The sequence below is a fragment of the Capra hircus genome, chromosome 15, assembly GCF_001704415.2.
Source record: "Capra hircus breed San Clemente chromosome 15, ASM170441v1, whole genome shotgun sequence".
Classification (NCBI taxonomy): Eukaryota; Metazoa; Chordata; class Mammalia; order Artiodactyla; family Bovidae; genus Capra; species Capra hircus.
The window spans coordinates 57828460-57853779 of record NC_030822.1 but is presented as its reverse complement, the minus strand read 5'-3'; the positions used below and the strand labels follow the sequence as shown (position 1 = coordinate 57853779).

General features: G+C 51.7%; 1 protein-coding gene across 4 annotated transcripts; it reads left to right on the top strand.

Moving 5' to 3' along the window:
• On the top strand, window positions 10429–24163 carry HTR3A (5-hydroxytryptamine receptor 3A). Of its 4 annotated transcripts, none has more exons than XM_018058997.1 (10): window positions 10429–10535; window positions 10756–10763; window positions 12824–12967; window positions 14343–14387; window positions 15482–15591; window positions 16993–17162; window positions 20168–20328; window positions 20633–20843; window positions 20945–21166; window positions 23353–24163. In XM_018058997.1, the coding sequence occupies exons 1-10, from the start codon at window positions 10466–10468 to the stop codon at window positions 23649–23651; spliced, it is 1440 nt and encodes a 479-aa protein (XP_017914486.1). In that variant the 5' UTR covers window positions 10429–10465; the 3' UTR covers window positions 23652–24163. The 4 variants fall into 4 exon arrangements, with proteins under 4 accessions (XP_017914486.1, XP_017914485.1, XP_017914484.1 ...); XM_018058996.1 differs by having other exon boundaries at window positions 20885–21166; XM_018058995.1 differs by lacking the exon at window positions 10756–10763 and adding an exon at window positions 10624–10631.

Below are 25320 nucleotides of genomic sequence, written 5' to 3'. Positions count from 1 at the left end.
ATTTGCTGGAGATGTCATAGAGATTTGGGTGCTAGGTGGAGGCTGGATTAGATGGTTTTTAAGGCCCGAGGGAATTTTCTCAGGTATCTGCCACTCTGGAAGAGGGTGGTACAAAGGCAGGTTGAGGCTGTTGGGTTGTGTTGAGAGTCTTGCTTTGGTCTGAGGGTTAGACTGCTCTCCCATGAGCACCGAGGTGAATCAGACGGTGGCCTCTGAAGCAGGGGGCATGCAGGCTTTTCAGTGGGCCTTACCTCTTCACTGGGTGCTGTGGGCTGAATGTTCCTTAACCGAGTTTGTTTCAAGGCCTCACTGCCTCCCCTTGTCGGGGCTGAGGCTGGGGTTGCTCTGGGCCTGGCCTCGCCCCACTGTCCACCTCTCTGCGTTCTCACACAGGACTCCAGGCTCTGGGGCCCAGACTGTTTCCTTCTTCCAGGTAATGGCAGCTCAGGGTACCAAATCGTTCTCCATTCCAAGAAATGCACTATTGTGTCAATACAAGCTGCTCAGTAGCCAGCTGAGTCCCATGTGTCCAAGGGAGGAGCAGACCAGAGTCATGGCAACAGCTAGACCATGACAGTCTGCGCAGAACATCCCCAGAACCAGAGGAGGCCACCAAGACCCCAGCTCCAGGGCTGGTGACACACTCCTGCCTCAGCTGGCAGGCCCCACCCTCCCATCCAAGAAGGCCAGGAGGGCTGACGAGCACTGGAGGAGTTTCCTAGATGGTCCCACTTTTCTTCCCTTCTGCTAATGCCATTCACTCATTAACCCAACAAATACTTATCGAGCACCTACTATGTTACAGGCAGCCCTCCAGGTTCTGGAAATTCAACAACCAACAGAACAGATGGGGAAAAAATCTCTGCCTGTAAAGGATTGTAATTTAGTTGCTCAGTCATGTCCAACTTTTTGTGACCCCATAGACTGTAGCCTGCCGGGCTCCTCTGTCCGTGGGATTTCCCAGGCAAGAATACTGGAGTGGGTTGCCATTTCCTCCTCCAGGGGATCCTCCTGACCCAGTGATCAAACCCGGGTCTCCTGCATTGGCAGGTGTGTTCTTTACTGCTGGGCCACCTGGGAAGTCAGTCACCTGGGAAGCGCCTGTAAAAGATAGTATCTTCAATAAATGGTGTTAGGAAAACTGGATATTTACATGCAAAAGGATGAAATTGGACTCCTATCTCATACCACTCACAAAAATTAACCTAAAATTAAAGACTTAAGTATAAGGCTTGAAATCATAAAACTCCCAGGGCAAAAGCTCCTTGACGTTGATCTTGGTCTTGATTTTTTTTTTTTATATATGACACCAAAAGCACAATTAACAAAAGCAGAAATGAACAAGTGGGACTACATCAAAGTAAAAATATTCTGCACAGCAAAGGAAACAACAAAATGAAATGGGAGAGAATATCTGCAAGCCTCATATCTGATAAGTGATTCACATCTAAAATGTGAGAAACAGAACTTGGTAAAACAACAAACAATCTGATGAAAAATGGGAAAAGGTCTTGAGTGGACATTTTTCGAAAGAAGATATACAAATGGCTAATAGGTCCATGAGAAGGTGATCAACCTGACTAAACATCAAGGAAATGCAAATCAAACCACAATGAGACATCACTTCACAACATACCTGTTAAGATGGCTACTATCAAAAGATAAGAATGAAGTGTTGGTGAGGATGTAGAGAGAAGGGAACCCTTGTACACTGTTACAGTCACTATAGAAAACATTATGGAGGTTCTTTTAAAAATTAGAACAGCTTGCTCAAACTCATGTCCATGGCACCACCAACTCAATGAACATGAGATTGAGCAAGCTCTAGGAGATGGTGAAGGACAGGGAAGCCTGGCCTGCTACAGTCCATGGGGGAAAAGAAATTAAAACAACTATGGTAAACCTTGGACAGCAAGGAGATCCAGCCAGTCCATCCTAAAGGATATCAGTCCTGAATATTCATTGGAAGGAGTGATGCTGAAGCTGAAATTCCAACACTCTGGCCACCTGATGCGAAGAGCTGACTCATTTGAGAAGACCCTGATGCTGGGAAAGATTGAAGGCAGGAGGAGAAGGGGATGACAGAGGATGAGATAGTTGGATGGCATCACTGACTCAATGGACATGAGTTTGAGTGAGCTCCGGGAACTGGTGATGGACAGGGAAGCCTGGTGAGCTGCAGTCTATGGGGTCGCAAAGAGTCGGACACGACTGAGCGACTGAACTGAACTGCACTGAACGGTAAGATCTGGGGCTTCCCAGGTGGCACTAGTGGTAAAGAACCTGCCAGTCAATGCAGGAGGGCTAAGAGACGCAGCTTTGATCCCTGGGTCGGGAAGATCCCCTGGAGGAGCGCGTGGCAACCCACTCCAGGACTTGCCTGAGAATCCCATGGAGAGAGGGGCCTGGTCGGCTACGGTCCATAGGGTCGCAGAGTTAGACATGACTGAAATGACTTAGCATGCACACACACGTGGTAAGATCTAGCGATCCCACTTCTGGGTTATGTATCCAAAGAAAACGAAATCAGACCCTCAGAAAGATATCTGCACTCCTATGTCTAATAACCAAGATATGGAAAGAGCCAACATGGAACCAGTATGAGGCATATAGACACACGGAGTATTTATTGTTCGCCAGTAAATGAGGAAATCCTGCCATTTGTGACAGCATGGATGAACTTGAAACCATCATGCATAGAGAAATAAGCCATAAGAGAAAGATAAATACTCTATGGTGTCACCTGTAGGTAGAATCATCTTTTTTAAAAGTTGAACTCATATAAACAGAGAGTAGAATGGATGGTGGCTATTGATTCTATTGATCCCTTTTATTTGTAATGAGAAGGAAACTATGCAGCTTTTGAGTACATACTAGGTCCTGGGCAGTGTGTGACACGCTTTACATCCACCATCTCGTTTAATGCTCACAACCACCTATGAGGATAAGTATGGTTGTGCCTAAGTTAGATATGAGAAAAATGAGGATTAGGTATCTTGGCCAGGTTCATACAACTAGTCAGCTGAACAACTGACATCTGAGCTCAAGATTAGCCTGCCTTCAGCATCCGTGGTTTTTCTAACTCAGACTGGTTATAAATTATGGTTTTCCTGATCGTGTAATGGGGAAGGGGGAGTAGGTATCAGAATATCTGGAAGAGGAGGCAGGCACAGTTTCAGGCAGGTGATGCTGATACTGCCTTTCCCATTCCAGATTAACAGTTACTGAACTCTGTTATTCTCCAAAAGAGTCCTGTGTGGACATGGAAGCAACTAAATGTCCATCAAGAGAGGAGTGGATAAAGAACTTGTGGTACATAGATGCACTGAAATATTGCTCAGCCATAAAAAGGAACACAGTTGTGTCATTTGCAGAGAGGTGGATGGATCTAGAGACTGTCGCATAGAGCGAAGTAAGTCAGAGAGAGAAAAATATTATGAATTAATGCATATATGTGGAATCTAGAAAAACTGTATAGATGAACTTATTTGCAAAGCAGAAACAGAGTCACATTCATACAGAACCAAGGCCGGGGAAGGGGGAGTGGGATGGGTTGGGCGGTTGGGAATGACATGTACACACTGCTGTGTATAAAACAGATAGCTAATGAGGACCTTCTCTATAACCCAGGGAACTCTACTCAGTGCTCGGTGGGGATGCAAATGGGAAGGAAATCCAAGGAAGAGGGGATATATGTATGCGTGTGGCTGATTCCCTTTGCTGTACAGCAGAAACTAATGCAACATTGTAAAGCAACTATACTCCAATAAGAAAAGCCTGTGAACTCGATAGACTGGTGAATGTAGCAGTCAGGACAATTATTCCTTATCCTCATTGACAGGCGCTGAAACTGAAGTATAGACGGTTTAGCTGGCTTACCCAAGGTCACACAGAGAGGTTATGATGGAGCCACGACTACCCAGCTTACATTCCGTTCTTCCCATAGCTTCTTTGTAAAACCGCATGTTTAATAGGTAATATATTTACATAGTAATTTAACAGCACAACAGGTAGATACAGAAAAATCTACCAGCCCACCCAGCCTATCCTATTTCTAGATCCACATTCTGCTTGCCCAAGAGGCAACAAGCATTACAGTGTGTTGGGGTTCTTTCTTTGCTTCTCTCAGTAGAAAAGGCACAAGACAGCATCCATTTTTCATGAGTGTCGCCCTAGCTTGGCTTAGGTTCCCAAGCAGGACTGGCTGCCTATTAGCTGAGTGATCTTGGACAAATTACTAAATATCTTGGTATGGTAGTTCTCCATTTATTAAATGGGGATAATGTCACCTATTTCAGAGAGATCGAGTGCGTTTCAAAGGGAATGAGACTATGTGTGAAAGTGCGTTGTGATCCATGCAGTGTGGTACAAAGGCTGGTATTCTCCGCCTCTGCTTTCTTTTCTCTGGAAGAGTCCGGAAATGACCACTGTGTTCTCACCACCTCTCAGAAACAATGGAGAGGATGGATAGAGATGCAGCTCATTTCTACAGGATGGAAGGAAATGATATGAACTGTACAAAGTGCAATTAAAGTAAGATATTGAAAGAAACTAAGTTTCGGAATCCCAAAGGGGTTTGTGAGATTTCTTTGAAAATTTCTCAGAAAATACTAATAACAACATATTAAGACTCTAATTTTCCCAAAACAAAGGCATGGATAAAAAGGCCACTCCTGGCCACCCCTATCAAATTCCTACCTGGATAGGAATTCAAATAAGGGAGAAGATTTAGCCAAAGCATCTTTTGTCCCCAGGTCCAGCTCTGGGGTGGCCAGATGGATGAATGGCCATTCACTAGGAATAAGATGTGCTCTCTGGTTCCTTCCTCCCTGGAATTATTCCTTCTTTTGAGTTAGAGGGAAATTGAAGCCGAACTTAAGCCTCTGTCCCCAGGTCTGGTTCTGGGGTGGCCAGCTGGACTAATGACCCATCACCATACCCATTAAGGCTTGCCTTTGCTACCAGGTTGCTAATCCTAGATGCCCTTTTCAGGATGGCCTTCTACCCTGGAGACCACCCTAGAACTGACTTTATTTGCGGGGGTCAGGGGGTGGCGGGTACAGAAGACAAGAAGACAAGCTTTGATCTCAAGGAAGTAAAAAGGCTGGAATTTGATGGAGGTTTGGGGAGAGAAGTGGCAAAGTTTCATCTTTAGGAAGGAGACATATTCAAGAGGCTGGGCCATCCCCCTCTTGGATCCTCACAAGGACTTGAGTGAGACCTCCATCCTTCTGTGCCAGTTGACCCTGCCTGCTCTGCTGTTTCTCACACCCACGACCCACTCCCCAGCCATGGCTTGTGGGAAGGGTTACCAGCTCCCTTGTGAAAACGAGTCACTGATCTCCGAAGATGAGAAGCAGAGGGATCTCCAGGCAGGGGACTCAAGCAGTCCATCGTGGTCCCTTGGGCTTCAACTGCACTGGGTGCTTCCTTCTCAGGCCATTGCTGCTGCCACCACGCACACGGAGCAAAGTGCCTTCCTTCTTGGAGGAATCCCAGATGAGTGTGTATTAAGGGAAGGGATGAGGGAGGTGAGCAGGCGGGTGCGTGAAGACTGGAATCCCAGATGAGTGCGTATTAGGGGAAGGGGTGAGGGAGGTGAGCAGAGGGGTGTGTGAAGGCTGAGACACTCTGCTGTGGGGCATAGGGTGCTCAGTGCTCCCAGACCTGGTGTGCCACGGTAGCTTCAGAGTCCCAGAGAGACGCTAAACTGCATCAGCCCCTTGCCTGGTTTCTTCATTCCTATTTCTTGCCCGTCTGCATGTGGGAGGTGGCAAATATCAGCGGCCACCTCCCAAGACAGAAAAAATCCCCAGTGTGTCATTTACTTCAATATCTCCACCCTGTCTTATTGGAGGGCTATAAAAGCCTCTTCCCCAGGTGGCAGGACCCAAGTAATAACCGCATCCTCTAATGAAGCCTCACTCCCATGTGCCCATCCTCCACAGAATAATATTAGACTCTAAGAATTCTTGAGACTTCCCTGGAGGTCCAGTGGTTATGAATCTGTGCTTCTACTGAAGGGGGCACAGGTTTGACCCCTCTGGGGGTCAGGGAACTAAACTCCCCCATGCCATGTGGCTTGACCAAATAAATAAGTCAAAATAAATTGAAAAACTCTAGCATTGGGCTTCCTGGGAGGCTCAGTGGTAAAGAATCTGCCTGCCAATGCAGGAGACACGGGTTCAATCCCTGATCTGGGAAGATCCCCCGTGCTGCAGAGCAGCTAAGCCCACGCACCACAGCTGTGGAGCCTGTGCTCCAGAGCTAGGGAGCTGCAGGTACTGAGACTGTGTGCCCCAACTACGGAGCCCCAGAAGCCCCAGAGCCCATGCTCCGCACCAGGAGAAGCCACCACAATGAGAAACCCACACACCGCAACTAGACAGCAGCCCCGGCTCGCCACACCTGGAGAAAAGCCGGAGCAGCAAGGAAGACCCAGCACAGCCAAAATAACTAAAACGATGTGTATGTAAAATTCTCTAGCATCACATTCATACCGTGAGGAGGGACTGCAGAAGTCACTGGTCCCACATTCACTGTGCAGCCCATATCTGACATTTGCAGAAATGGGCTTTGCCGGGACCTGAATGGTAGAGTGTGATATTTCTGAATCTATTTTGTAGTGGGGAAAATGGTACACTTCACAGTCCATTAAGTCATCATATATTCTTACTTATGATACTTCTCAATAAAAATATCTTTAATTAGTAGACTCTGGAGCTTAGCTTTTCAACAAAACTCATCAAGGTAAGAATGAGGACCCTCATCCATTACAGGGATTGGAGCCAGAGTCCCATCAGCCTGGATCTCAGAGAGATGCTCTGGGACCCTGTGCAAGCAGGTGGTTAAACGCTCAGGCTTTTGAGTCTATAAGACTTAATACCACACTCTCCACTTAATCGCTATATAAGGTTGCTTAACTTCTCTGTGCCTCAGTTTCCTCACCTGCAGTATGGGAGTAATATCTTCTTCACAGGAAGTAAGGATTAAATATGATAAAGTGCCTAGCACATAGAATGCTTGATAAATAGCAGGTATTGTTGGTGGCGGCCAGGCCCAGGCCATTCCAAGGATCAGACCGGGTCCTTACTAGGGAACAGGTCACGGCGGGAAGGGATGGAACATCAAGGAGAGAAAGATCAAGACAGGAGAGACCCTTCAGTGTCTGAGGATACGATTCCTCTACTCTCCTCCCTATAAAGGCCACTGCTGCCTCTTTGGGCAGGGGGACTAGGGAAACTGAGGCAGGCATCTTCCCCCCCTTCTCATGAGCACACAACCCCTAAGTGGCCCAGCCTCCATGCCAAAGTGTGTCAGGCCCCCAGAACTGGGTAGCAGAAAGGCTGCCCCCATGCTATAACCAAAAATGGGATCCAGCTGTTCACTGCTCGAAAGCCGATGAAGAGGCAAGACTGGTGGAGAGGCAAGTTTGCTTTATTTTGGATGTGGCACCTGGGGAGAAGGGCAGACTTCTGTTCAAAGGCTGACCACCCCACCCCAACCACCACAACCAATGGGCAAGAGTTTTTATAGGCTGGGGTGGGGGCTACATGTAGAAACCACACAGCCAGCTCTGACAGTCATCTTGAAATTGGTCATCGGTAGGCTGACCCGCGTCATCTTGATTGTTTCAAGTACAGTTAATCTTCAGTTCCAGGGTCTGTCTGTTCCCATTTCCCTGAGGCCAGTTCTCAGAGCTGTGGCAGTACAGCAAACAGTCTGGTCATCGTGCAGTTAACTTCTTCCAGCTAGTGGGGGTTTCAGCATCTATAAGACAGCTCAGGGATATGGCTCAGATCATCCTCTGTAGCCCTTGTTATTGTTGTTCAGCAGCTATAGCCCTCGAGGAGGAACTAAAGGTCACTGACGATGCTTAACGACTAAGCTATGACTACTTAGTCTTGTTGGACTATTTTCCCCTGTTTCTGCATTTTCTCGCTTTTTTGATTAAATTTATTCTCTGGCTGAAGCTTTTTTACAGTCAAAACACAGGCTGAAGACGTGGCGGGCAAGGCCCATAGGGTTCCGCTCGTTTCAATGCTCCCCCAGAGGAGAGAGGGGTGGGTCTCGTAGGGACTCGGTGAACAAGCGCCAAACCTCAGTGTCCAACCAACCGCGGGGCTTCCTGAATCCCTCTCCTCAGGCTTTGGGGAGTAAGAAGCTGTATCTCCCACTTAGGAGGATGGTGAGAAGCCACACGATTCCCCCAGCCCTTCTCTAGCAGGTGGGCCCCTAATGGGGCCAGATGTTATGGTGGGTTGCAGAATTCTTATAGGTTTATAGGTGTTAAAAGATCAGGCTCTTTGGTGGTAAAAGTTTTACAGACCAGTAAAAAATCTACTGGGGAAGATGGGAAACATGCAGCTGTAATGGGAAAAGCTGGAGCCAGGATTCTGGAGACTCTCAGCTCCATCCGTAACTAGCTTTAGGAGCTGAGGCAAGTCCTGGAGGCGCTCTGGGCTCTGGAGTGTTTGAACCTGGAAAATGAGAGCAAGAAAAGCGATCAGGGGTATGTCATGAGACAGCACCACAAAGGGTGGGAAGCTCCAGACATGTGTGCAAACAGTCCTCCTTCCCATGGCACCTGGAGCTGCCGGACTCAAAGGAAGCCCGGGGCTTTGGGCCCTGCAGCCTCCGAGCTTTTCATGACCCACGCTGGCCGGCTGCCATCTGCGTGTCTGCCTCCGCTCCCTCGGAGGAGCCTGGCCGTCTACAGGCAGAGCTCAGGAATCAAATTAGCCAGGCCTCTGCTTTTCCCTCATCCCCACTGGCCAAGGAGAGTTCATCAAGGCCTTGCACTAATTCTTATCTTGTTTAAAAGGGGCAAAAGTGACTCCACGGTTTCATCGGAGGCAATTTACACCCCGCCACTGGCCACGGCTCCAACTCCCTTTGTCTGGTGCACCATCAAATCCATTAATAGGAAATTTCTTCAGGGGAAACCTGATTGCTGCTCCATCAGAGAGAGACGCACGGGCAATACATCTCCATCGAAGGCTGTGGCCTGCCCAGCTCGCTCTAATCCTGTTACCTAAGAAGCGAATTTTCAAATGCACACACTGTGCCCATGACATGCTCTCCCCAACACAATCGGGCAGTCTCAGAGGGTCCCAGGAGCTCACTGCAGCAATGCGGGCTCGTGGGACGGGGTCTCCAGGCTTCCTCACTGTCCCGAGGTGATCCACCACCCCGCCACGAGCCAGGGTCCCATTCCAAAAGGAACAGCCACACTCAGGCCCCCCGGGCTCAGGGCTCAGCATCTTCCTGCTGCGTCTGATTCCTCCTCCTCCTTCTTTTTTTCTTGTCCTCTTTTTGTCCCCCTCCTTCTTGCCTTTTAATTCTATTTTCTCCTTCCTCTGTTTCCTACAAATTTTCCTATCTTTTCCTTTTCTCCTTCCTTTCCCCCCTTCTTCTCCAGGTCTTCTCTACAGGTTTACCTTCTGCTTCTTTTCATCTTCCTCTTGCCGTATTTTCCCTCCTGCTTAGGCGCTGCCCCTTGTAGAATAAGTTTAGTGTTTGATGCCCCTACCTTCCCGGCTCTGTCTCCAGGGGGCGCCTGGCTCAGTGGAAGGCATGGGCCCCCAGGCCACACAGGCCAGGACTTGGGGCAAGAAACAGGGAAGTGGGGGGGCGCCTCACGGATTCATACAGGGAGCCCCAAGGACACAGAATGGGACATTTAGGGGCAATGGTTAGGTGTGTCTGGGGAGCAGTTAAATGTGTATTTGCTCTTTACTGATGATGCGCAGTCACCTGTTTAGCTGGGGACATTGTGTCACCTGTGGAGGAAGAGCATGGTCCTCCTGCTTTTGCTGCCTCAACCCATTCTGCCCCAGTTCAACGCTGCTGCTGCTAAGTCACTTCAGTCCTGTCCGACTCTGTGCGACCCTACGGACTGTAGCCCACCAGGCTTCTCTGTCCATGGGATTTCCCAGGCAAGAATACTGGAGTGGGTTGCCATGCTCTCCTTCAGGGCATCTTCTGGACTCAGGGATCGAACCCCGGTCTCCTGCATTGTAGGTGGATTCTTTACAGCCGAGCCACCAGAAATGCCCCGGCTCAATGCGAGCGAGGGGTATAAGTGAAGGCAGCAGCCCAGAGCACCTCTCAACAGGCAGACTGCCCCCTTGCTCCAGGGGCTCCTGCAGCCCTCTGTCCCTGAGTTACTCCTTGGGGAACTTGGCCAGGCCACCTGGCTGAACGGGAGGACTAAGCTCCATTGGCCCCGTGACATCAGCCTGGCCGGCTTCCTCCCCTTCCCTCCCCCGCCCTGAAACCTGATCCAGCGGAAGGATTGATTGCAGGAAAACTTGGCGGCTTCCCAGCCCTGGTGGCCAGGGACAGCGTAAGGCTGCAGCCTCAGGAGGTGCGGGAGGCTGGCTGATATGAGGCTGGTGGAGCGCAGCGGGCAGGCTGGTCCTCCGGAGCGCTCACCCTGAAGGCTGCTCCGAGAGAAGCGACTATGCTGCCCTGGGTGCCACGGGCGCTGCTCGGCTTGCTTCTGCCCACGCTGCTGGCACCACGGGGAGAAGGTAAGGAGACGGCGGGACAGCACGTAGCACCTGGGCGGCAGCGGACAGGGGTGAAGCAGGGGATGCTTAGCGCCTCCAAAATTTGAAGGAAGGAGGGTTTTGGAGCGGGTGAGGCAACAGGAAAGTCAGGGACCTTACTGCATGTGGGCAAGAGGGGATTTCCACGCCCCGGGGATACAGCTAGAAAGTTGGGCGTCTGGAGCGAAGGGTGAGAGCAGAGCTCGCAGAGTGGGGCGTGGCACAGCCTGCTGTGTGGGAAATGCTTAGTGGGCTCCTCTCCTCCTTGCTCGGCCCCCAGACTCATCGAAGGGCAGCTGTAAGGAAAGTTGGAGCTCTCTTGATCCCCTCTCTCTTGTTATTAATGGGAATGCTGCGGTCCAGGGTGGGTAGATTTTACCCAGGGTCACACAGGTCTGCAGCAGTAGAGACCAGGACAGATGTCATCTTCCCGGACTTCTCTGCTTTCATTGTACGAGCTCTCTGGGCCTTGGTTGTCTAGAAAATTTCCTTCCAGGGCTCAGCTCAGATAGCACCAAATTTCTCTCTGCATTCCCTCACCCATCCTTTCCTGCCTCCTGGGGTTACAAGGAGTTTTAGCCACAAAAGAATCCATTTCCTTTGTTGCAGACAATATTCATCCCCCACCTCCAGCCCTCATGGGAAGGTTTTCTCTCCAGCCAGAGCTCTTTGAAGCAGGGCGGGAACAGTTAGGATGTACTGAAATGCACAGCATTGAGGGGCTTAGGGGCACGATGGTTTTCCTCGAGTCGTTGAGGGTAGCTCAGTGGGACGAGCAGGCCCGGGCTGTGAGTTAAGACTGTGGTCTGGGGCTTCTCTGGTTGAGGGGGAGCTCTGTCTCTCCCAGCACTGGTCCTTGGCCCTGAGGTCTGAGGCGCCCAGTCTGGTCAGAATCCCAGACGATAAGACCTGGGCTGTTGCTGGTGCAGTGAAGACACACAGGGACCTGGGTCTGAATCCCAGCTCCCTTGCCTGCAGGGCACAGTACTCGCCTGTCTGAGCCTTGGGCATCTTTATCTGTAATGTGGGCTCTGGTAACAGCCAGCCCAGGGGGCTGATACTGAAATGAACAATATGCTCATTGGTATTATTCCCAAAGGGGATGCTCAGTAAACATCCTCTCATCTTCCTCTCTCTCTCTGCTGCTGTTTTTCTGAAAGTTTATTGGGGAGCGGGGGAGGGGCAGGGGAGGGGCAGGAAGGGAACCTGCAGGACCGATTTGCTGTAGGGATTGCACACGCGGTAGATGAGGTGGGAGAAGAGGCAGCTCTGTCCAGGGACCTGCAGGGCCCTGGGCTGTGAAAGGCCCTGCCCCCGCCCCCCACCCCCAGCAGTGCCCTGTGTCCTCCAGGGTGCCCCTCCTCACCCTATCTTTCCCCTTTGTGTTTCTGGCATCTTTCAGGAGATGCTCTTACTGTTTCCCAGAGGGATAGCTGAGGCGCTCCTGTGAAATCCCCACAGAGTGGGGCGAGGGCCTAGGTGTGGGGTTTCACGATTTTATCCTTGCAGGCCTCTGGCTCTGGGAGCAGCTTGGTTTCTACTGGCTTCCTCCAGACCCCACACCAGCCCTCTTCCCAACCCCATCAAACCAGCTCAGAGAGCTAGACTAAGGAGGAGGCCCGGCAAGGACTCCTCGGGAGTTTGCGTGAGCGTGGAGATGGGGAGGGCTCTCCCTGGGGTGGGCTTTGCAGGTCAGAGAGGGAATGTCCACTTTCGATGGGTGCCCACCCTTCTCTCCTCGTCAGCCGAGGGCTGGGGTCCTGGGGACCGTGAGCTGTGCAGACGCTGAGCTCTGACCTCCGCGGAGGCTGACACTTTGCAGACCGCTGTGCTTAGAATCTGTGCACTTGGGGCCACACTCTCTAGGCTCTCCTGCCAAAGCCAGCTTCCCTCGGCTCCCAGAGCCCCTCGTCCAGGCCCCAGAGGCCCACCTCCTCTGGATGGGCAGCGACTCTCTCAACCCTTCTCATCCTTGGCTGACTTGAGACCTCACCTGCCTCGTGCCACCTGCTCTCACAGCCCAGCTTCCTTTCTCATATAAACGGGGGCTGGGGCTACCCTTATGAATACCTTTGGGTTTTGGCAGGAACCTCTGTAGGCAAAAAATGCTCTGGAGATGGGAATTTCAGTCTGTGGGGGTATCTGGGAGTTCTGGGAGGTGGGATTAAGTGGGGACACATTTACTAGCTTTGAAACCAGGGCCAGAGATCTGGGGCAGACTCAGGCTGTGCTGTCTGTCCTTCCCAGCCGAGCACAGGGGGGACCCCCAGCCCCCCAACGCCTCCAGGCCGGCTCTGCTGCGGCTGTCAGATCACCTGCTGGCCAACTACAAGAAGGGCGTGCGGCCCGTGCGGGACTGGAGGACACCGACCACCGTGTCCATCGATGTCATTGTCTATGCCATCCTCAGCGTGGTGAGCGCCCGGCCCCACTGCCCTGCTCCAGGGTGGACCTTCTGAGTGGGAGACCATGTGAGACCCAGTCCAGGGCGGGCTTCTGGGTGCCCATAGCCCCTGAGCCCTGATACCACAGCTCAGGATGCTCCCCAAACTGAAAACTGGGGTCAGCTGCATGGCCGCCTCTCCCACACCCTATGCACCCTTCGGTTGTGCATACGTGTGGCTCTTCACACATTGCACTTCCCTGGGTGAGCTGGGTGAGGGTGCAGACCATCCTTTTCACCTCTACACCCTCACTGTCTACACACGTCCCTGGTACATGGCAGGTGTTACTAAATCGTGGTTGAAGAATTACTCATAAATAAAGCAATTAATCAATTGCTGAAGTGGGGTGGGGTGCACTGCCCAGCAGAGGGGGTTGGATGCTGGGCTGAGATAAGAAGAAGGCAACTGCAGAGATGCGGGTGCTGCGCTGGGGTAGGGTGGGCAGAACTGACTTCTCTGGGCATCTCTACTAGAGTCAGCAGGCTGTTTCAGGAAGGGAGATTGGGAATTGGATGGAAGGGAGGGAGAGTGATGAATTTTTCATTTTATGTGGGTCTGTACCTTTTGACTTCATGCTAAGGTAGGAAATAGGTGTAGATACATACATACAGACATAACTGTACAGATATACATATATATGATGTTTAGTAGCTAAGTCGTGTCCGACTCTGCAACCCTATGGACTGCAGCACTCCGGGCTTCCCTGTCCTTCACCACCTCTCAGAGTTTGCTCAAACTCATGTCCATTGAGTCGGTGATGCCATCCAACCATCTCATCTTCTGTCATGCCCTTCTGCCCTCAGTCTTTCCCAGCATCAGGGTCTTTTCCAATAAGTCAGCTATTTGCACCAGGTGGCCAAAGTATTGGAGTTTCAGCTTCAGCATCAGTCCTTCCAGTGAATAGTTAGGGTTGATTTCCTTTAAGAGCGACTTCTTTGATCTCCGTGCAGTCCAAGGGACTCTCAGAAGTCTTCTCCAGCATCACAATCCAAAAGCCTCGATTCTTTGGCACTCAGCCTTCTTTAGGGTTGTTATTATGTCTTCTATTAATCTTTTATTATGTTATTATTAATGTTTATGTGAAATATACACAACAGAATAGAAGATACTAGAAGACATATATGTGTGAACACACACATGTGTTAAAAAAGAAATCCTTGGACTTCTTCCTAGGTGTCTCCTAGTGAAAGGCCGGTTCTTTCCCAGCTGGCCCCTCTCCCCACCCCATTTCCTCATTCTCAAGGGATCAGGCACATGGAGCAGCAGCTCCTACTGGGGTTGGCGTGTGCAAGGTGGGCTCCCAGCCCACAGGGCCGCCCTTGCTGAGCTCCCGTTCCTCCCACAGGACGAGAAGAATCAGGTCCTGACCACCTACATCTGGTATCGGCAGGTGAGCCAACCAGCCCCTCCCCACCCCCATTTCCTGGGCCTGGGGGGCGGGCAACCCTTCCTGAGGGCACTCCCCTGTCTCAGAGGTCTTGGGCAAGGGAAGGAAGGGAAGAAAGGGGAGAGGAGAGGAGGGGAGAGGCATGCTCATGAGATCTGGGATCTCCTGGATCTGGGCCCCTCTAACCTCAGGACTGGGAATGGGAGGCGGCTTAAAGATCAAGCAGAGGAGAAATCCCCCAACCTCCCCTCTGGTTTCCAAGGTTTTTCACAGCATCTCTAACAAGTGTTTGTCCCGCTTCTGCTGATCAAACACCTCGGTGACTGGCAGCTCAGAAGGCGGCCACTTCGCTTTCAAACAGCGCTAATTGCTAGAAAGTTCTTCCCTCTATTAAAGCCAAATTGGATGATGCCCAAACTGGGTGATTGAAAGAGGATGATCCCATCACTTAGTCTTCCTATCCCCAGCCATTTCCCCGCTCCTCCAGCTTCTGATGGGCGCCGCTCAGGCAAGGTGCAAGGAGGGCTCAGAGGCAAAGGAGCGACACGGTGGCATTTACATTTTAGACCAGTCATTCTGGCAAGATAGTGGGGAAGGCATGGATCAAAGTTTAGCAATAGCCATGTCTTACCCTGTGAGGTGCACACCATTATCCCTGTCTATGTGTGTGCACATCAAGACCCAAGAAGGGATTTGTCTAAGAGAAAATGACAACCCACTCCAGTATTCTTGCCTGGAGAACCCCATGGACAGAGGAGTATGGTTGGTTGCAGTCCATAGGGTTGCAAGGAGTCGGACATGACTGAAGTGACTTAGCACACATACCTCAGTTGATGGCTAGGTGGTTTATAACATTAGAAACGACTGGATACCTTCCCCAGGGAGAGGCTGCATCTGTCTGTGTTGTATATATTCGCATGTAGGGATGTGTGAGTGCAGAGGGGAAGGGATTCTTGGGTACCACTGAGTAACCTGGGTGCCACTGACACCCAGATTCTCCCAAGAAGATGCCCCCCACCCTGTTGCCTGGGCTCTGAGCGGTGAAGTTGGCCCATGATGGCCTGGGTCACCCGTGATCGTTTCTGCTCCTCCCCTAGTACTGGACTGATGAGTTTCTCCAGTGGAACCCGGAGGACTTTGACAACATCACCAAACTGTCCATCCCCACAGACAGCATCTGGGTCCCAGACATCCTTATCAATGAGTTGTGAGTACTGTCATCGGAGGCTTGGCAGCCAGAGGCGTGGGGGCTGGGGACAGCAGGGGGGCAGGAGACAAGATCACTGCTGTTGCATTTGAGATGCTCCACCAGACCTGCAGAAATGGAGGTAAAGTTGCATGGGGCCCTCATTCCCCTTTATCTTTTTCTCCCTTTCTTTTCTTTTAAAAACTGCCCTTTTCCTATGTCTGATGCTGAAACTTAGTTCTTCTCCTTAACCCAAGGATCCCTTTCCAGGGAGAAAGGAGGCCAGTGAAAGAGTCCACATTGTCATAATAGTCTAGTGAGGAGCAGTGTTTTTAAAGGGGGCAGGAATATTTCTGAAAGGACTAAAGTGCCAGCGATGGCTGGCAGAGGAGACTTGGGGCCAGGAGACACTCACACTTCCAAGGCACACATGTGCCTGCGTGGGCCCAGGCTGCACCCGGGGATGAAGTGGGCCCCACCAGCCTTTATTCCCAGCAGCCAACATTGCTTCTCCCCATCCTTCAGGCTGCACTGCCTGGGCTTCTGAATCCAAGGGCTAGGAAGATAGCTGGGGAGATGGCTGGAAGGAGAAGGTGGCGGGGGCCAGTTGTCCTCCACCCAGTACCCACTGCATCGCCCATGTCCAGGGGGTGACGCTCACAATTCAGGGAGGCAACTGACTGAGAGCCTCACTCCCTGCAGAGCTGAGGCTGGAGGGACTGAGGATCTCCAGTTTCAGGCTGGATCTCCATTTTCAACACTGAAGTAGCCTTGGCTTTGACCTCTTGTCTCTCAGCCTGACGCCACAGAAGGCCACAGACTCAGGACCCCAGGCTTAGCTCCAGGGCTCCTTTGGGGGAGCTTGGCCTGGGGTCTGCCCAAAGACAGTGGGATGAGCTCTTACAGACTTCGTTACTTGCCCTAAGTCTTCTCAATGATTTCTCCAGTTCTGTCCCCATCCCCCACCCCTGGAAATGATTGGTTTCATTTCAAGGATTCCTAGGGATGGAACCCAAGGGTCTGCTCTGCCACCAAGCCTGCCTGTTGCCACCAGGCTGTCGATCCTGGGAACTGAGCTCTGCCTAGGCCCGGGTGGGTAGCACGTGGGGGACAGCTAGGTGTTCTCCTTATGCCCCGGGGCTTTGGGGTCCATGGACTCCTGGCTTGCATTTTGTGGCTAGGTTGCCAGGAGAATAAAGGAGAAATGCTCTTTAACTGCTTGAAAAGTGGCCTTGGCGATGGCAGGTAAGGAAGCCTAAGATAAGAAGCTTGGACACGCCGAGGCCAGACAAAACTGCCAGGTTGTCCTGTTGTCTGGACCCTCTCTGCATCTCTTCCCCTGCCGAACTGCTCAGAGACCTTCTGACATCCAGGGCTTGACCTGCTTCTTGACCCCAAAACCCACCTCTCTTCCCTGGCCAGTGTGGACGTGGGGAAGTCTCCAAACATCCCGTATGTCTATGTCCGGCATCACGGCGAGGTCCAGAACTACAAGCCCCTCCAGGTGATGACCGCCTGTACCCTGGACATCTACAACTTCCCCTTCGACGTACAGAACTGCTCACTGACCTTCACCAGCTGGCTGCACACCAGTGAGTCCAGGGGCTTTGGAAGGTGGGAGAACAGGTGGGGGCCCAGGGATGCCTGCATGAGGAGCACCCCTGGGGATGCAATCTCCCTTCTCCAGTTCACTCACCTCTTATTTGTTCATGTTGCTCAGCCTCTGTTTCCCCATCCTCTAAATGGCACTGACTATGTTGCCGTCTTCACCTCCCTCAGCTGTCCTAAGTATGGAATGAGACAGTGTAAGCTGAGGGCAAGATGCTCGGTCAGGGATGATGCTTTTCCAAGTCACAAGTAGGATCTGGCAGGAAGTGTCTTTCAAATGATGCTTTTCCCAGGTCACAAGTAGGATCTGGCAGGAAGTGTCTTTCAAATGATGCTTTTCCCAAGTCACAAGTAGGATCTGGCAGGAAGTGTCTTTCAAATGATGCTTTTCCCAAGTCACAAGTAGGATCTGGCAGGAAGTGTCTTTCAAATGATCTTTCCAAGTCACAAGTAGGATCTGCAGAAGTGTCTTTCAAATGATGCTTTTCCCAGTCACAGTAGGATCTGGCAGGAAGTGGGCCCCGCCCACCCCAGTGCCAGCTATACTCATTTCTTGCCCAGGTTACTGCAGTAGCTTCTAGCAGTCGGTCCCCATTCATTCTCATCCCCTCCAGTCCCCACCCTTACACCAATTCATGCTCCTCGCAGCAGCCAGAGAGATCTTATGCAAACGCAAATCTGGGGACTTCCCTGGCAGTCCAGTGGTTAAAGCCCAGAGCTTCCAATGCAGGGAACTCAGGTTCCATCCCTTGTTGGGGAAATAATATCCCATGTGTGTGGCCCCCCTCCCTCCCGTCTTTTTAACTGAAAAGTCATGCAGATCTGATCATGTCTCTATCTACGTAAAACGCTCAGTGTTTCGCCAGCACTCCTGAGACATGATCCAGTCCGCTGCGCAGACACCACTCCGGCTTCCCCTGGTACTCAGTGCCCAGCCCAGCTGCCTGCCTTCCCGGCCCCAGCACCCCTTGTTTTTTCCCTTACTCACATGCTGCTGCTTCTCCTGGGACACCTTGCCCCTCCCTCTCCTTTTCTCCTTCTGGCGCCACTCCTGCCCTCTGACACCTGCGGCAGGACTAGGGATGGTTCCCCGACTAGGGATGGAACTCATGGCCCCTGCATTGGAAGCGTGGTGTTGTAACCACTGGACCTCCAGTGAAGTCCCTCAGTGAAAGAAAGTGAAAGTGTAGTCGCTCAGTCGAGTCCGACTCTTTGCAACCCCATGAACTGCAGCCCACCAGGCTCCTCTGTCCATCTAATTCTCCAGGCAAGAGTCCTGGAGTGGGGAACCATTCCTTTCTGTCCATTCCTTTCTCCAGAGGATCTGCCCAGTCCAGGGATTGAACCCAGGTCTCCTGCATTACAGGTAGATTCTTTACCATCTGAACCACAGAGAAGCCCAAAGTCCCTCCACGCAACTTCTAATCATAGTGTCCATGTCAGTTACTCAGTATACCCCCATTTGTCCCCCAAACAAAGCACCTCCATCACCCAATGTTATAGGCTCCTGTTTTCTCTCTACTTCTGTTCATTTGTAAAGACTTATTTCAACGTCTACTCCTCCACCAGATGGAAACTTAGAGAGGGCAGGGACAGGATTTCTGGCCATGATTAGCTCCCCAGGGCAGTGCCTAGCACAAAGGAAGATGCTTGGCAAACTTCCACTGAGTGGACGTATGCTAGGTGCCTTCGAGGTCTAGTGAAGTGAGCATCCCTCTACTGCATAAAGGCATCCTCCAGTGCTATCCTGATTTTATTAATTGTAAATGACAAACATAATACGTAACTCCCTTGAACAAAAGTCATAATTGCAAATAATCTTTGACTTTTGACCTCTATACGCAATCCCAAACTCTTACCAACAACTCCCTACACCGAGACTTAATTTTTATCAGTATCGTGATATACATAGATATACTGATATCTATTTTATATAATATGTTCTTCCAGATCCTTCTCCAGCCTTTGAATACATACACATCCATACACATCTATGGAACGTGTACAGACATTGTTTTATGGATTTTTATTTTACATAAATGTAAGATATTTTGTGTTCCAATATATACTTGTGCCTGAGTCTTTTTACTTGGCAACCAGCCTGGGGCATTTTTCCAGGTAGTGCAGGTTTAGCTCCTCCTCATCAATGCTGACTGCTGTAGAAGGGCTCATGGTTCGGACTGCATGAGCTTTATTAAGCGTTTCCCTGATTGGTGGGAATTTAGATCGTTCGCAGTATTTTGCTGCAACGGATACTGCTGTCTCCTGCTGCGCATGCGTATCTGTTTCGCTAGCATAGATGCGGAGCGGTGTAACTGCTATTCTGTAAGGGAGGATTTTGCTTATTTTCCTGATTCACCTTTAAAGACAGGCAGCTCAGGGACTTCTCTGGTGGGCCAGTGGCTAAGACTTCACACTCCCAAAGCAGGAGGCCTGGGTTCGATCCCTGATCAGGGAACTAGATCCTGCATGCCACAGCCATATGTAAGCGCTCTCACATGCCAAAACAAAGACATGGCGTAGCTGCATAAGTAAATAAGTATGAAGGCAGGCAGCTCTATCGAGGCAAAGATGAGGAAAGCTGCCTCTTGCTCATTGCCTACGTGAGAAAGTCTAACAGGTAACCTAGAGGAGTGCTTGAAGGTATGAGTGTGTATGTGTGTGTGTGTGTGTGTGTGTGAGAGAGAGAGAGAGGGAGACAGAGAGAGGGAGAGGGAGGCAGAGACAGGAAGAGGAGAAGGCATTCTAATAAATAGTTTGCCTGGCTGTTTGCATTTTGCTGCGTCTCCATCCAAGACCCGTCCCCTCTGTACAGCCCCACTGCAGAGACAGGTACAGGGTGCACTATGACCTCATCTTACAGCCAAGAAACAGGCTGAAGATTACGAGCTGAGACTTGAGCCATGCCATGTGGGTGCTGCCCCACCCTTACAGGGCCTGGCATGCCCCTGGCCTGGGCTCCAAAGCTGCCCCGTTTCTCCTGTCTCAGTCCAGGACATCAACATCTCCCTGTGGCGCCTGCCTGAGAAGGTGAAGTTCGACAGGAGCGTCTTCATGAACCAGGGCGAGTGGGAGCTGCTGGGGGTGCTGACCCAGTTTCAGGAGTTCAGCATAGAAAGCAGTGACAGCTACGCAGAGATGAAGTTCTATGTGAGTGGGGCACACCCCGGCACACTTCAGGAGGCATAAGGGGAAAACCCTCCATGGCCCTTTCCCAACGCCAGGGTGCCCTGCAGCCTCAACAAAGTGGTTGGGGAAACACAGCTGCCTTGTCTCTTAACTTGCCCTGAACAGCCACGAGCTTTGATCCAGAGACACTATCTGGGGTTTGTCTACATCTTTCAGCAGTCCAGGCTGAAAGCTCCATGAAGCAAGAGGATCTGGGATGGGGAAGGGGGTTCCTGGGCCCAGATCCTGTCTGCCCCGACTCGCCTGAGCTCCTCTCTCAATCCAGGTGGTCATCCGCCGACGGCCCCTCTTCTATGCGGTCAGCCTGCTTCTGCCCAGTATCTTCCTCATGGTCGTGGACATTGTGGGCTTCTACCTGCCTCCAGACAGCGGTGAGAGAGTGTCCTTCAAGATCACACTCCTCCTGGGGTACTCGGTCTTCCTGATCATCGTGTCTGACACGCTGCCCGCCACGGCCATCGGCACGCCGCTCATCGGTAAGCCGGCTCCTGGGGGAGAGCTCCCCAGGGCTTAAGAGCCCGCGCCTCTCCTACCTCCCGTGTGTGTCCCCCGCCCCGCCCCGTCCCGGGGCACATAGGTGTCTACTTCGTCGTGTGCATGGCCCTCCTGGTGATCAGCTTGGCCGAGACGATCCTCATCGTGCGGCTGGTACACAAACAGGACCTGCAGCAGCCGGTGCCCGCCTGGCTGCGCCACCTGGTTCTTGAGAGAGTCACCCTGCTCCTCTGCCTAGGGGAGCAGTCGACGGCCCGGAGGCCCGCAGCCACCTCCCAAGCCACCAAGACCGACGACTGCTCAGGTGAGACAGGCATGGGAGAGTCCCACGTGGAGGGGAACTTCTGACCTGGAGGCAGGGACTTGGCGGTGGGGGAGGCTCTGGAGGGGTCACCAGGCCAGAGAGCCTGGGCAGGGCTGTGAACTGGGTACCGTCCTGCACAGAGAACTCATGGCAGACTTCAGCCAAAGGCATCAATCGACCCCCTTCCTCACTTTGTATTCACTCATCAGCCTGGGCGGAGAAGGCACTGGTGACCCACTCCAGTACTCTTGCCTGGAAAGTACCATGGATGGAGGAGCCTGGTAGGCTGCAGTCCATGGAGTCGCTAAGAGTCAGACACAACTGAGCGACTTCACTTTCACTTTTCACTTTTATGCATTGGAGAAGGAAATGGCAACCCACTCCAATGTTCTTGCCTGGAGAACCCCAGGGACAGGGGAGCCTGGTGGGCTGCCGTCTATGGGGTTGCACAGAGTCGAACACGACTGACGCGACTTAACAGCAGCAGCAGCAGCAGCCTGGGTGGAGGGGAAGAGGGTTTAGGAGTCCCAGAGACTGAGCGTGTCAGGACTTAAGACCTCTGGGCTGAGGGTGACCTCGCCTGAGATGGATCCCAAAGGAGGTCAAGCGGATGCCCCCAGGCACTTATAGGGCTTTCCTGGTGGCTCAGCAGTGAAGAATCTACCTGCAGTGCAGGAGATGCCAGTCTGATCCCCGGGTCGGGAAGACTCTCTGGAGAAGGACATGGCAACCCGCTCCAGTATTCTTACCTGGCATAGTCCATGGGGTCTGCAGAGGAGGCTGGTGGGCTACAGTCCCTCGGGTACCAAAAGAGCTGGACATGACTTAGCAACTAAACAGTGACAACAACAGGCACTCATGGGACAACTACCCTCCTGTAGTTCAGCACTGCAGCCTGGTTCCTAACGCCCTCTCATTAGAGTCAGCCAAAGACCTGGCCCTTTAGCATTTCAAACACCTGTGAGGCAGAGAGACAGGCGACAGAGGGATCCTAAGTTCCTCATGCTTCTGTCGGTGGTGGTGGTAGTGATTGGTTTGTTGATTTCTTGAGCGCTTTACCAGGTGTGTGCAAAGCATTTTCTGTGCATTATCACAGGTCATTCTCACGGTGACCCAATAGGATCCTCATTTCCATTTTTCAAATGAGGGAACAGAAGCCTAGAGAGGCCAAACAGCTTGCCCTAAGTCACAGAGCCAGGACCTGGCGAAGGCATGATTTGAACCCAGGCTCATCTGATTCCAAGCTGGTGTTTTAAACCCTCCACCTTTCTCCCCTCCTTTGAGTCCTCCTCCTGGCTGGGGCCTGGCTTTTTGTAGAAGATGTTTGGTTAACCTAAGACCATCTCATCATGAGCTTGTGCGATAAACTAATGCCTAATCCTACTGCTCACCTGGTGAAGGCAGTATCCGAAGGTGTATTTTCTGGTCCAGAAGGATTCAAAGTCATGGAGAGGAGTGCAGGGAGGTGATATGATGTAGTGGACAAAGCAGTGGATTTGGAGTCCGGATACCTGGACCTCGGTGGCCTCACCGATAAATGATGCTCTGGCTGTGTCACCGCAGGCTAGTCACTTAACCTCTCTGAGCTTTCACATCTTCATGTGAAGAGTGTGGAAGTCTGCCTCTCCATGGGGCTGCCAGGAGGTTCACTCAGTTGTGTCCGACTCTTTGGCGACCCCATGGATTGTAGCCTATCAGGTTCCTCCATCCATGGGATTTTCCAGGCAAGAGTGCTGGAGTGGATTGCCATTTCCTTCTCCAAGGGATCTTCCCAACCCAGGAATTGAACCCGGGTCTCCCACATTGCAGGCAGACGCTTTACCATCTGAGCCACCAGGGAAGCTCTCAAATGATATAACGGATATCAAATGGCTGGGGAAATCCCTTGGGTTAAAAAAAAAATGCGTGCAAGAAGGATAAACATCAAATTCACGGTCTTGCTGACCTGGGGAGGGATGAAGGATGTGACTGAGGAAGAAGGATAGACAATGGTCTTCAACTGCATCGGCTTTCTTTATTCTCTTAAGTTGGACGGTGGGTACCCAAAGATGTAAGTTACTCTCCGTACTCTTTAGGTCTGAAATCATACACTGTAAAAATGTCTGAGGCCTTAGAAGTGTAAAGGCCAGTGTTCACACGAGCCTGCTGGGCCTCCCTCCTTTGCCAATGCTCTGTCCTTCTTCTAGACATGGGAAACCACTGCAGCCATCTGGGCGGACCCCGGGACTTGGAGAAGACCCCGAGGGGCAGAGGCAGCCCTCCCCCGCCGCCTCGGGAGGCCTCCCTGGCGGTGCGCGGGCTGCTGCAGGAGCTAACCTCGATCCGGCACTTCCTGGAAAAGCGGGAGGGGAGCCGAGAGGTGGCCCGGGACTGGCTGCGTGTGGGCTCTGTGCTGGACCGGCTGCTCTTCCGCATCTACCTGCTGGCGGTGCTGGCCTACAGCGTCACCCTGGTCACACTCTGGTCCATTTGGCAGTATTCCTGAGTGGGTCCAGCCCAGCGCCCGGCCACGGAGGGAGTGGGTGGTGATGGCGCTTGTTAGGGTGGGAATGGGGAATTTCAGGGCCGAGGGGCACCAGTGATGTCCTCAAAGCACATATACAGTTCCTGCCTGTTTCCAGTGCCAATGCATCTCAGCAGTCCCAAACCAGGGCCTTCACTCTCCCTCCCCCAAACTTGGTGTTTAAGATTCTTCCATGCTCATCCACTCCCCTACAGGCCCATTATGGCTTTAAAACACACTCTTGGATCAGAAGAAACACACACATGGCCTGACTTCACTCTGTCTAAACATCAAGCCTCAGTTTCCCCACGGGCATTTCCCTGAACTGGCAATTTGGAATTCTGCTCACCCTCTCAGCCTTGTTTTGAGGTGGAAGGTAAGCCAGCTCTCTGCCACCTGGGCCTCATTACTCTGCATTAGGTTCATCCAGCCCTAAGGTCTCCCTGCTCACCAGTGGCCACTTCCCTGAACACCCATCAGATGAAGGAGATAATAAAATGTGATGAATCCCTAAACTCTCTTATTGACCTTTTGTCAGCATCCGAGCAGATGGAAGATGAGGTCTGAAGTTACCGGTGGTAATGAGGTTGCGGAATTATCTGTGGTTTCAGATGTTTGGTGCTTTCTGGCCCAAGGAATTAAGAGGTGACCAAATGGTGGCTGTTCTGAAGGAGACAATTGGAGGTGGGATTCAAGGTGTGAGGATCAGAACCAGGAACACTTAGCAGTGGGGAGGTGGGGAGAATGATGCTCAGTTCTGTAATCCCCTGGAAAGATGATGGAAGGGTCTACATAGTCCTGTTATTATTGTGGGCTCATGGCCTCTTGGGGAAGCTGGGATCCCGCTTTCCTTTAGCAAGAACATCAGCACCACGGCCAGCACCCACCGGTTTGGTGTTTGAAAGCAGAGAATGCTAAGTCTTGCACTTACCTAGCTCCTTTGGGAACTCTTAGCAGCCAGCCCCTGGCATAGCCACCAGAAAGCAGGACCATGTGGGAGGGAGAGTCCAAGGCATGGTCTGCGATCTTGCATAACAGATCCTGGCCCCTCTCTCACACATCAGGGTTTAAAGATACGCTAAGGAACATCACAGGCTTCCTCAGTGGCCCAGCAGTAAAGAAACTGCCTGTAATGCAGAAGACACAGGTTCGATCACTGGGTGAGGAAGATCCCCTGGAGAAGGGCATGGTAACCCACTCCAGTATTCTTGCCTGGAGAATCCCATGGACCAAGGAGCCTGGCGGGCTACTCACAAAGTGGCGGACACGACTGAAGCAGCTGAGCATGCAGGCGTGCACAAGGAACATCCAAACTCCATCACTCCCTCCACCTAACAAGTATTCAGAGGAGAGGAATGCTAGAACCCACTAAGAATGATGGCTTAGAGTCTGCTGTGTTTGCCTGAGACTTTCTCTGGTTCTTCCTTTCTCATTCCAGTCTTATCAGTCTCCCTGTCTTGGGCTGCCTGTCTCTTAGGAACTGAAGTCTTCCAGGCTAAATGAAAAGGACTTCTTAAAATATCTAGGCTGAGCTATTCCAGGCTGCCCAACTATAAGGGGTTCTTTGCAGAATACCTGAGCCGACACCTTCCCTTGACCCCAAGCTCTTGCAACTCCAATTTTCAGACCATCCAAGGAGGCTGGATGGAAG

Excerpts from the sequence above, each read along its gene's own strand:
- HTR3A (XM_018058996.1), top strand. The coding sequence starts at position 10,466 with ATGCTGCCCTGGGTGCCACGGGCGCTGCTCGGCTTGCTTCTGCCCACG. Across the intron at positions 17,163-20,167 it reads CACCAGCTGGCTGCACACCA|TCCAGGACATCAACATCTCC; the intron begins GTGAGTCCAGGG and ends CTCCTGTCTCAG. Across the intron at positions 20,844-20,884 it reads CATCGGCACGCCGCTCATCG|CCCGCGCCTCTCCTACCTCC; the intron begins GTAAGCCGGCTC and ends AGGGCTTAAGAG.